Source organism: Dendrobium catenatum, unplaced genomic scaffold, assembly GCF_001605985.2.
Source record: "Dendrobium catenatum unplaced genomic scaffold, ASM160598v2 fragScaff_scaffold_1132, whole genome shotgun sequence".
Lineage (NCBI taxonomy): Eukaryota > Viridiplantae > Streptophyta > Magnoliopsida > Asparagales > Orchidaceae > Dendrobium > Dendrobium catenatum.
Window position 1 is genome coordinate 906,739 of NW_021319594.1, and position 12,057 is coordinate 918,795.

The window sequence follows — 12,057 nt, forward strand, 5'->3', positions numbered from 1 at the left end:
AAAAATTTCCATAAATGGAACTTCCCAATTTGGAAAGAATTTGAATTTTAAATTTCAAATTCCAATGAAGGCTAGGGGAGGGAGGCGTGGGGGAAAATGGCGGCGAGGGGAGAGGCCGGCGGCAAGGTGGCCGGCGGGTGGAGCTAGGGTGGCCGACGGGTGGAGCTAGGGTGGAGATGCTAGTGGAGGTTTCGGCTTCTTCCACTCTTGACTTGGCTCGCGGTAGTCAATGGAGGAGAAGAAGAATGTGCATGAAGAGGGGAGAAAGGAGATAACCAAAAATATACGATAAAGATAGAGATAACTAACGAACTCACAAAGAGATCGTAAGAACCGCGAACCTCGGACTCTTCCAAAGATTGGCGGGTATTGCGAATTACCCTCCTCGGGCTTCTCCTCTCATGAACTCACTAAGAGATCACGTGAACTCACTAAGAGATCGACAAAACATGAAACTTTTCATTATCAATAATCATCCTTTCCAAGAGGAAGGAGAAGGCTTAAATAGCCAATTACATGAAGGAAACATAAAAGACATAATTGCCCCTAGGGCCAACATAAAGCAAAGCCCTCAAGTGAGGGTAGAAATGGAAAAGTACAAATAACAAATAAAATACATAAATAGACACGATCGTAGCCGTTGATCTTCGATGTCCTCATCATAAAGCCTCTTGTGTTCCAAGAGGCAACATTAAAGTTCATCATTGGGCACCGGAAAGACAGGTCTACATATGAAGTACCAGAGTACACATGTGCACTCTTTGTGTGCTCTATTTTTTTAATATATGGCTCTGTACTCATTGTATTCTCTAACTAAATGAGGTATATAAGAACACAATTATATACTGCACGTAGAGCTGCACTGTTTATAATTTCTCAATAGTTAGAGTTGTCATAAAGTGTACATAAAAATAACGAATGTGAAAATTTTTTTAAAAAATATTATAATCATAAAAGAAAATTAATATTTTATGAATTTATTCATTTTAAAGCTCCTTTCTTATGGGGTTATTCATACATGCAATCTAATTATACTACGATAAAGGATATCTTTAAATCTTAATGATATCGACATATTTTATAATCCTCTCAAAGCAATCTCTCTTTTAAAATATCATTATTTACACTAAAAATTATATTATAATCTATACAACATTTTCTATATAATAATATCTAAGATATTTAAATTTATCACACTTAACTATCATATTACCATCTGATAATATACGCATAATCATTAATATCAAATTTCATTAAGCATCCTATGCTGACTATTTGCTCTACTAATTTTAAATCCTTTCATCTTCCAATCAATTTCTAGAATGATATAAATTTTCACTTTTTACAATAATTATCTCGCCCATTAGATCTACATGACACCTAAATTTGAAAAGGAATGTTCTCTAGAAAGGGAAATGTTCTACTATCAGTTGACCGGTCAAACATAATAGGTCTAAAATTTGGAAGTAACTCTAAAAGCATAAAAACATATTATTTCAGAAATGTATGCAAGCTTTTAGCAATTTCCCATCATTTTCTTAATCAAACAGCTTACTATCATCTTCAGAAAAAAGGTTCTATTTTTCTTTTCCTTCCACAAAAAATATTCAGAAGTTTTCATGAAAACACGATGCAATAAAGAGCTATGTGACACTTATCATCCAGCAAGCAATTAAATTCAAAGTCTAGTGTAACAAAACCTAATTATTTCATAGTAGTCAAAATCAAAGAGGCCTTAATTCTGCTTACCCAATGATAGTATTCATCTCTCAAGAGTTCATTCATCAATCCTCCACTTTGGTTTCTACTGGCATGGATCTCCAAATTCCGGCTAATACACTGCCATAGATTGAATGGCAGATGCTAGAAACTGCACATGGAACTGCAGTGAGAGGGTTACCAAAATGCTGGCTTGCAAGAACAACACCAAGGACTGAATTCTGCAGACATAGAAGAGTAAAAGCTTTTTAGTTCCTATGGAAGTAAACTATCATGTATAATGATGCAATCTTTATACACAGTAAACTTACTTGCATGCCAACTTCAATTGAAATCGTTCGTGCCGATATATCGCCAATGCCCAGCAGCTTCGATAACACATAGCCGAAGAAAAAACCTGAGCCGTGAAGAGCGATGGAAGCAATAACAACTTGCAACCCAGATGAAAGGATAGCTGAGGCACTCTGAGCAATTGCACTGCCACAAAGGATGGCCACTGTTGCAACAGCAATGAATGGCATCACTGGAGAAACAAATTTGACTAGATTGTTGCAGTATTGATTAAGAATTGCGCCAAGTAGCACAGGAAAAAGTACAACCTGCGTTTAAAAAGATATATGTCAAGGTAAAATCATAAGAGAGTTAAGATAGAAACATGCAGATATTGTGTTTCACACCTGCACTGTTGAAACGAAGAGGCCAGCTGAATCTACTGCAACAAATTGGCCAGCTAGTTTGGATGTTAGGAAAGGTGTCATGATCTACAATTAAACAACATAGATCATTGAGATCTTAAAACCTTAAAATAAATTGAAAAAGGAAAAAAAACTGATTTCATACAGCAGCAGCAAAGGTGCTTGCTGCGGTCATTAGGACCGACAAAGCCACATTTCCTCTGCAAAGCAAGGAAATGATATCAATAACTTCATTTGAGATTAACTAAATTAAACAAAGCAGAAAACCCACCGAGCAAGAAATGTGACAATATTACTTGCAGTTCCTGCAGATGAGTAATGGTGCAAGTTTTAGCCAGGTTTATGGATGAGATGGTTTTTAAGAAAGCTGGGAAATGATGCGGACATACCTCCGGGGCAGCAGCCCACAAGTATCAAACCAGCAGCATAATATGATGGCAACTTTAAGAACTTGCTCACAAAGTACCCTGATAATGGCATTACCTGCATCAAAAACTATTCCTTCACAGGTTCGGATGAATAAAATATTTTAATCTTGCCTGTCATCTGTCAATTGTCAACTGTCAGAAAAAAGTGTCGCTACAATGAATAGGGAGAAAAATCACGGGAATCTTACTAAAAAACTTGCAAGAAAACCAGAAACTTGTATCTGCTAAAAAGATGGTTTTTCTGCTTTACTTTGATATCCGGAGATGGCATAGAATTTGAGTTGTAGATTTTTTCAAACCTGCTGGAGTTCTTGATTTCGTGGTTGCTACGGTTTTTCAGGTCTCAATCCTCTACTCGAATGCAGATCCTTTACTCTTTTTGTTGGCTGCTTTGTAGACGGACTCTGGGCAATGATGATTTGCTCAAATAAACTGTCGTGTATTTTTGATACTACACCACAGATAATTCACTATTGTCATGCAACTGTGGAAGGAGCAAGTGGGATGCTCGTGAATATCTTGACTTTCGAGCCTATCACATCAAATGGCTTCGTTGGTTCAGCTTTTCGTCTCCCTTTACTTTGCTCCAATTGTTTTGGATTTTTTTGGTGTTTTGCTGTAATTGAATGGCATATTTTTACTTTTGATTTGGAGCCCAGACAATATTGTATTTTTTATCGGCTCGACCTCTCTGAATATAGTACGACCTTTTTGTATTTTGTTATAGTAAAATTTGGCTAGGGCTCTCATAGTCCAAAAACTAACCTTCACTACTGTCTATTAATGTTTGTTATCAATGATGCTATCTTTAGTTATCCATCTTTATCTTCTCGGACTCATTCTCTTCATCATCAAGGTTTACAATTCTAAAAGTTGAAGCTCTTGCACCTCCGTTTAACAGAACTTGTTTCCTAGTGCATTCTGGTAATGATAATTTGATTTATGTGATTTGAAAAGATCATCAAGAGTAAACAGTGCCCCCAAGAAGCTCATGAAGGGAGTTCTTCTTCCTCAATCAAGATCCTAACAATATCTATCCTTAAATTTCAGCATTTAGCATATCTACGGCCGCTAATTGAGTTGCTAGTCTGGAAGCAAATAATTGCAGGGTTTATTAGCGTAGTCACCAGTTAACTTAAAAAGCATGCTCTTTCGACTATACAACAACAACAACAACAACATCAAGCCTTTATCCCACTACGTGGGGTCGGCTACATGAATCCTTTTTCTCACCTAACGCAACCCTCCACTTTTCTCATCCAGGACTTGGGACCTGGCAACGGCAGTGTTAAAAAAAATTTCCTATGTGAGTAAACTCAAATGCATAAATAGGTGAGAGTTAAAAGCATTTAACTATTTGATGGAACTGAAAATTGAAGGCAGCCTCAGTGTTTGTATATTCAAAAAATACTTAATATGATAGCCACAAAAGTCAGTAGCAAACAAAATAAAAACAATATAAAACCCTTCTTGATGATTAGAAGACCTGAAAGCAGATCCTAGAGATGAGAATGTGATAGCTCGGGAAAAGTCAACTCCTTCCTTGAGCCTCAAAAGGGGACTGCATAGTAATATTTCTTAAGATAGATTAGGTTTTCAGTCAACCAAATTTTTCTTGATGCAACACCACATTTTATTTTAGACTGGGATCCAAACTTCCTATAAATTCCCCAACCAATGGTTAAGTGAATGCACTCTCGATTATGGAGTTAATTTAAGCTCATTTTTAAGGTAAGATCTAATAGTTAAGTTAGGTTTCATTTAGATTGATGGGGAAAAGTTAGGGTGATGGAGATCTACCCAATCAAGATCTCATAAATCTATTATCCCAAATATAACAATGGACATAGTCTACCAACATTAGGAATGCCTTCAAATATGGGCATACTTTTAAAGCAAGTTCAATGTATAAAGCACTTGCACAAGCATTAGTGCTTGGGTCTGTCAATTATGTTGAATCTTGAATGATGCAAGAAGAAAGAACAATAGCAGGGAAGAAGAAGATAAACGAAACTCTAGAGAAACTTTTAATTCTTGATCACAGATAGCATGAGTATACACGTATTTATAGATTTGTCTAGCCGTAGTTGCATAGGAGGCTACAGGCTAGCTTAATACATTAGATTGTTGTGGCTTGGTGTTGCTAATATCCCCCGGCAAACTGATGGGTCTTTGAATGACGCTCAGTTTGAGTCTAAGTTGCCGAAATCGAGTAGTTGAAAGAGATTTGGTGAAAATGTCAGCAACTTGATCAATCGTGCTGATTGGAAGAAGCCGGATGGTATGTTGTTGTATGTGATCACGAATAGAACAGTGATCTATTTTGATATGTTTCGTGTGCGCGTGAAACACCAGATTGTTTGCAAGAGCGATGGCAGATGTGTTGTCGCAATGTATGTCTCTGGGATGATGTTGTGTTATACCGAAGTCTTTGAGAAGACGTCGGAGCCAGATGACGTCTGCGGTGAGAGCAGCTAGAGCGCGGTATTTGGACTCGGTGGATGACCGAGCCACTGTGCGTTGAATCTTGATCAACTTTACCCTCTTCTAATCAGTGAAGAAATCCATCTTGGTGTTGCTAATAAATTCTTACAATAAAAGATAATGTATCTCTTGGTAATATTTGGATATATTTTTGATGATTTAGTGTCTTGACATATTTAGTGGAGCATTAACGTGATTATCAATGCTCTAGTGAGAGTATCGTATGTTTATGTCTTATTTATAAACATGTAGGCTATTCACAAATGCTGTATACTTTTAAAACATCCTCCTTGAATATTATTGTAATTAAAACTAAGGGTTGTTTTAAAGTATGACCTTACTTATTGTATTTGTTTCTATATATAACTTATAAAGTCCTGAGCTTGCCCACTAGTTGCTATGGGACTCACAACCCAAGCTTTATGGGCAAACTCATTTTTTAATTTTATATTGATTTGAGATGCTTAGGAGTAATGAAATTATTTGGTAAAAACTCAAGTTAATTAGGGAAACCTTGTTGTTGTCTTCTCTTTGAGAGATAATGCAAGTATTCAAGAAAAATTAGCACATTTATATCACTATTTTGAGGAGTTATCTCAATATGTGATTACTTATTACAAATAATTGAGAGTTTTACACATATACAAGTTGGAGACTCATTTGCCAGCAGTTTGGTGCTTCATTCACCACCAATCATTAATTAACTCTTATAATTGTCCATGCACTATGCCCCTTGCATTTATCTTATTAAGAAGGCAATTGTTGATTAAACATGGACATTAGTGTTTCATGCTTGTTAGTTATGATATATCAAAAAAAAAAAAAAGGAAGGAAAAAAGGCTAGAAATTGAGTTTAGAAATGAACATCTCCTAAAGTTTGAGTTGGTTTTCTAGTGTAAAAAATGCTACGAGCCTCACCTGGTAGATGCCATAGTGAAGAGAGGCATGATTTATACTATGAGAAAAGCTATGGAGCTCATACCCACACATTTCATAGTCGTCTGAGGCACGATTTAATTCATGAATATTTCATACATATACATTAACTGAGTTTGCAGGCGGACATCATCTCTCCATGAGTTTCGTTAGTTTGCATGTGTCAATATAACTCTGATGCTCACCCCAAGATATGGCATAGTGAGGTGAGGCAAGATTAACGCCATAGGAAACGGCTATGAGGCTCACCGTCAAAATACGACATGATTTTAAGAATGTATAAAATAGTTGTAACTAACTCGCAAATTCAATTTGAAACTGAATTTAAAATTTGAATTGAAATTTCTACAAAATTACAAAAAATAATTTCAAATAAGAATATTGAGTATTTGAATTGTTAAGAAGTTCTCAAAAAAATTGTTAGATTTTGGAGTTTGTTAGAACCAATGTAGTGGCGTGATTTTAAGAATGGAAAAAATAGATGCGAATGTAAATGGAAGATAAGGTATAGAATTTAGTGGGTTGTAAGGGAGATTAGGATTTAATTTTTCAAGTTTTTGTAGACATTTATGTTGCAAGAAAATAAGAATGCAATATTATCATGATTTAAATTAGATAATATGTGGCGTTGCAACCTGTTGCAACCTACAACACCGCAATTCTAGGGTTTGGAGTGCGGCACCGCTGTACTCTCTATTTCCAGCCCAAGCCTAGAGATATGCAATGATGCACTGCTTGCATGGGAAAACATTTTTTTCAAAGGCAAGACCCACAAACCTCAATCATGAGGAGCGCTCCCGCTGCAACCCACTGGTGAGCTCAAACAGCCTAACCTACGTTGAATTACAGCAATTTCCACACAATGTAGTTGTATTTCACGAGCCACAAATATTTGTATTGATACAATCTCATTGAAAGACACAATCAAATTCCACCTAGAATTAACAAACATTTGTAGATGAAAAATCCTTTTACTTTGATGTCATTAAAGCTGATTGGGATCGTGAAATGAAGATTGTTGTGGAATTTGATGACTTATTAAGAAGAGAAGGGCCCAATGCAGTGGAAGAACTAAGAAGTTACGTGAAAGAGATTGAGAAGACTAATGGATAGACATATAATTGTGCGGGTGGCAAGATTTACAAGGATAAATAATGGCAAAACAAACATAATTTTCCAGACTACCAAAAGAAAATCAGACGAAAGATCAAAAAAGGAAAAAAACAACTACCGTGTATTGCAGCACGAAACCAGCAGCCAACTCTCTGGGCATCAAGAGCGCAGCTCTGAGATCATCCAGCGTTAGCGTCATCCCCATTCCTGCTAAAACCAAAAACCACAAATCTAATCTCCTCCGCAAACAAACAAAACCATTCGAATATCAAATACATAAATAAGGGCGCGGTACTAAACCTAGCATTGTTAGCGTTAATCCAACTATCTGCCAAGTTCGGTCAACCCAGAGAAATGAAGGCGGTTTCCAAAGCGCGACCAAGCACGCCAAACTCACCCACAGAGGAAACGCTATCGAAAGCGCCTCCCCTGCTCGCACGAGAAAGTCATGGACTCCGCCGGCAGCCGTCAGATCGCCACCGTCTTCGCCGGCAGCAGATAAGGGTTCTCCAGCGGCTCGGAGGGGAGACGGAAGTGACCTTGAGCCACATCTACTGCGATTGGCCATAGCGACATTCGATGCGAAGCGGGAAATCCCATCGGAGGCGGATGCTGAGATGGGCAAGGGATTCAAGGATGAAAGCGAATGTAGTGGAGTGGGATGGATTGGGGAGAAGTTCAATTTACGCGAGGATGATTGGTGTGTTGCCTTTGATGTTTTAGCTCCGGCGAAGAAAGCGGAGGATGACGGCGGTTGGAGGAGATTTGTTGCCGACATGGGAAGTGTCAGAGCGGTGCTGGACTAGCGAGACACGGCCGTCACGTGTCTTGACTCTTAGGGGCTGTTTGGTAGAATTTAGGATTTCATTTAAGAGGATTTCGTAAATCCTCCAAACCCTGGATTTACGAAATCCTGAGGGGTTAAATCCTGAAAATTGTTTGGTAACATTCATGATAAATCCAGTTAAATTCTTTGCGACTGTTTGGCTATTCATTTTAGGATTTAAGGCGGTTAAAAAATTGACATACTTTATTAAGATAATTAAAGCACGACAAAAAAAGTTTAAATAAAATATAACAAAATTTTATTAATACTAATTAATTATTTAATTATTATTTATAATATTTTATAATAATTTTTTTTATTTAAGATCATATTTTAATCCTATTAAAGTATTAATAAGATTTCACGCGTCGCTTCTTCGGCTCCTTCGTCCTTCGTGGCTGTTCGACTTCGCTCCTTCGTCGACTTTCCCTTCCTATCGGATCGGAAGTTACGACGTTTTGATCGGATTCAACAACGGGAGCTCGCTTGCTGTGAAGGTAACTTTCTCCCTTTCGCGCGCTTCTTCGGCCAAATCCCCTAAATCCGCCGAACCAAAGGATTTCGTAAATCCGAGATTTAGAGCCAATCGGCGGAATTTTCCGTCCACGGAGGATTTCGTTTGCCGTGAGATTTGGATTTGCATTTTAGGCCGTTTGGCTGGATTTCGCCCAAATCCGGCCTTATATCCGCCTAAATCCGCATACCAAACAGCCCCTTAATGGAAGAACAAGTAGAATTTTGTATAAGGATAAAGGCGCATGCAGCGGCTTTGGAGGTTTTCCACCCGCTTGAAAAAATTAAGCTATGTAGATATCACTTTATTTTATATTATTTATATATCTAATATTTTAAATTTTAATATTATATATCTATACTCATTTAAAATCTTAATATTAAATATATCACTCTTATATTTCATTCTTATCATCCATATTATCCTATAAATTTTAATATTTCATTCCATACACCCATATTTATTCCATACGTGAAAGACATGTAATATTAAAATTTTAGGTATTAGACATGTAAATTACTTGAAATAAAATGATGTGTATGTAAATCACCCAAAAAATTATTACATGCGAACTTAGAATGACTTTGGAGGCATCCTTAGCCAATCCTCACCTACTGGTTACTGTGCTATATTAGGTGATATATTGCACTCATATTGGGTTTCGTACGCATCGACATCTCGAAGTCTGTACAAAAATAATCTCTCTAGTTATGGCACTAGGCTAGGAGAAATTATTGAATCTTCACGCCAAACGACTCTATTCAAAATTGTCCAAATTAACCCACGAGAAATCATTATACATACTATATATAAGAGTATGCACAAGCTTTGTATAGGTAATATTGTTTATTTTGATTGGAATCCGAATTCAAGCTACGTCCAGACTTTGCATAGAATAATTTCTCCAAGTCTTGAGAGTATGTTGTTCTTTTCTATAAAAAATGGGGATTTACACACATACCATCCAATTTATTATTATTTACACATCTAACATCTTAGATTTATTATTTATTATTATAGCATCCAAAGCTTTTCGACGCCCTCGAAATAAATTAGGAGTCTCAATAAATAACCTGATCGTCAAACCACCTTGAACCCGGGCGAAAAATTCAAGTTCGGATTAAATTATTAAACTGATCAGATTCAGGTTGATCCACCAACTTGATTTTGATCCGAAATTATCTTTTATTTATTTTTTTAATTTTTTTAATATATTGATATGATCGACTTATTTTTATTAATTAATCTAAAATATTTGTTTAAAAAGTTTAAAAAGATATAATTTAACATTTTGATATTTAAATACTTATATTATGTCACTGTTTTCTGATAGCTCAATTTTGATATTATAAAAAAGTTGGGGGAAAAACAAAATAAATTAATATCATTAGAATTAAGGATTCTTTTGGGACTGATTTCTTACTGCTTCTTAAAGTAGTTTTTTAGTATAAAATTTTTAATTTTTAAATTAAAAAAATTGTTTAAAAAAACAATAAAAAAGCCATCCCAAATGAAGCATAAATTAGTCTTTTAACTTTGTTATCCACTTCTTTATTTTAAATATAATCATCTTTGATATCGTGTTATAAAAATAAGTTCATTTGAGTACAAAATTTGTCTAAACACACAAGTCTCATATAGCTTATTTATGTCACCACCGCATTAGGCTTCTTGTTTCTTTATTTATGAAAATATCGCACATACTCTCCCTGTCTCTTCCCCTCCTCCCATAATGACTCACAAATCTCATCATTTCTCTCCAGCTCATTCATTGTGAATTTGTTGAATTTGCACTTCTTTTGCATGCGTCTTAACTTATATATATATATATAGAGAGAGAGAGAGAGAGAGGCACATAATCATTCTTCTTTTTTAGGTGTCATTAGGGGTGCAAAAGAGTCGAGTCGAGCTTGATTGTCAAATACCGAGCTCGAGCTCGAACTCGAGTGGAGCTCAAAAGACGAGCTCGAGCTCGACTCGTTTCACGTCGAGAGGCTTGTCGAGCTCCATCCCGAGTAGGCTAGCAATCGCAACATCCATCGTCCTGAGCAGTGTCGTCGACCTCCGTCGTGCGGAGCTCCAACTCTACCCTCCCGGCCTCCGTTGCCGACCTCCGTATTTGAGCTCGACTCGAGCCGTGACCTCCATAGCACGATCTTCTAGCAGCATCGTTGTCGATAGCAGTCGTGACCTTCTTCATTGTCCTCCCTAGCACCATCGTTGACGATAGCAGTCGCGCCCTTTGTTGTCCTGAGCTATGTTGTCGACCTCCATCCTCACTCGTCCTCGAGCTCCGGCGTCACCCTCTCGGCCTCTGTCGTCGATCTCCGTGCGCTATCATCGCCCTCCCAAGCGGCCTCCAATGAGCATTTGATTCATTTTCATTTTCCCACCCAGCTTCCATGACATTTTCGTTTTCCAGCCCGACCTCAAACGAGATGTTCGACGAGCTGATGAGTCAAGCTCAAGGTATGTTCGAGCTCGAGTTCGATAAGTCGTTGAGCTCGAACAACTCAAATTTGTGTTCGAGCTCAACTTGTCGAGCCTGTTACCGAGTCGAGCTTGAGTCAGCTCGCGAGCCCACTGACTCGGATGCACCCCTACGTGCCATTAATCATTTTTGCAATCCTCGTTTGAAGTCTTAAAGAGCTATTAACAAAACATAATAAGAGTTTTATTTTGCAAATGATCAATTTTAACATATTTGTTTGTTAGTGTTAGAAAAGTTCGACATAATTGGATGAAAACAGCGAGAGGTCAAGATACTTTCCGATTTTTGGAGCTAGGGGTGTCAATTTTTGACACGACGCGCTGCCGCCGCGCGCTACCGCCGTCGCGGTTCCGGGTCGTGTCGGGTCAACCCGCCGGCAACCCGCCGGGTCGGGTCCGGGTTCGGATTTTCGACCCGTTTCTCTACCCGGGTCGGATTAGGGTTGACCCGTTTTCCACCCGGGTCAGTTCGGGTTCAACCCAAACCCGTCCCGTGACCCGAAATTGACATCCCTATTTGGAGCGACAAATTGCATGAAAAAAAGATTCGTTGGGAGTAAAAAGTTAAATTTATTGGGGCAAATTACAAATAACCCTTACTATAGTAAGAGTTTTAATTTTTTTGGTAGGCAATTGTCCCCTCTCACCATTACACATATTTTAGAATATTTAAAGAGTTTAATTTTCTTTTCTATCATAAATTTAAATTTCTTTTAAGAAAGCCAAAACAATATGTGATTTAGTGAGGTTTAATCATTATTATTTAAAATAATTATCATATTTTAATGCTCTAAAAATTTATTAAATATGATTATAAAGGATTATGAGTTAAATGATCTTTTAGCCCGACAG

General features: G+C 37.3%; 1 protein-coding gene across 2 annotated transcripts; it reads right to left on the reverse strand.

Moving 5' to 3' along the window:
- Positions 1-1,514: 1,514 nt before the first annotated feature.
- LOC110111017 (probable sodium/metabolite cotransporter BASS1, chloroplastic) lies at positions 1,515-8,214 on the reverse strand. Of its 2 annotated transcripts, none has more exons than XM_020842702.2 (8): positions 7,676-8,214; positions 7,494-7,582; positions 2,804-2,897; positions 2,686-2,719; positions 2,560-2,614; positions 2,397-2,480; positions 2,031-2,318; positions 1,515-1,940 (listed from the first exon to the last, which is right to left on the reverse strand). In XM_020842702.2, the coding sequence occupies exons 1-8, from the start codon at positions 8,151-8,153 to the stop codon at positions 1,785-1,787; spliced, it is 1,278 nt and encodes a 425-aa protein (XP_020698361.1). In that variant the 5' UTR covers positions 8,154-8,214; the 3' UTR covers positions 1,515-1,784. The 2 variants fall into 2 exon arrangements, with proteins under 2 accessions (XP_020698361.1, XP_020698360.1); XM_020842701.2 differs by having other exon boundaries at positions 2,804-2,909.
- Between the last annotated feature and the right edge of the window lie 3,843 nt (positions 8,215-12,057).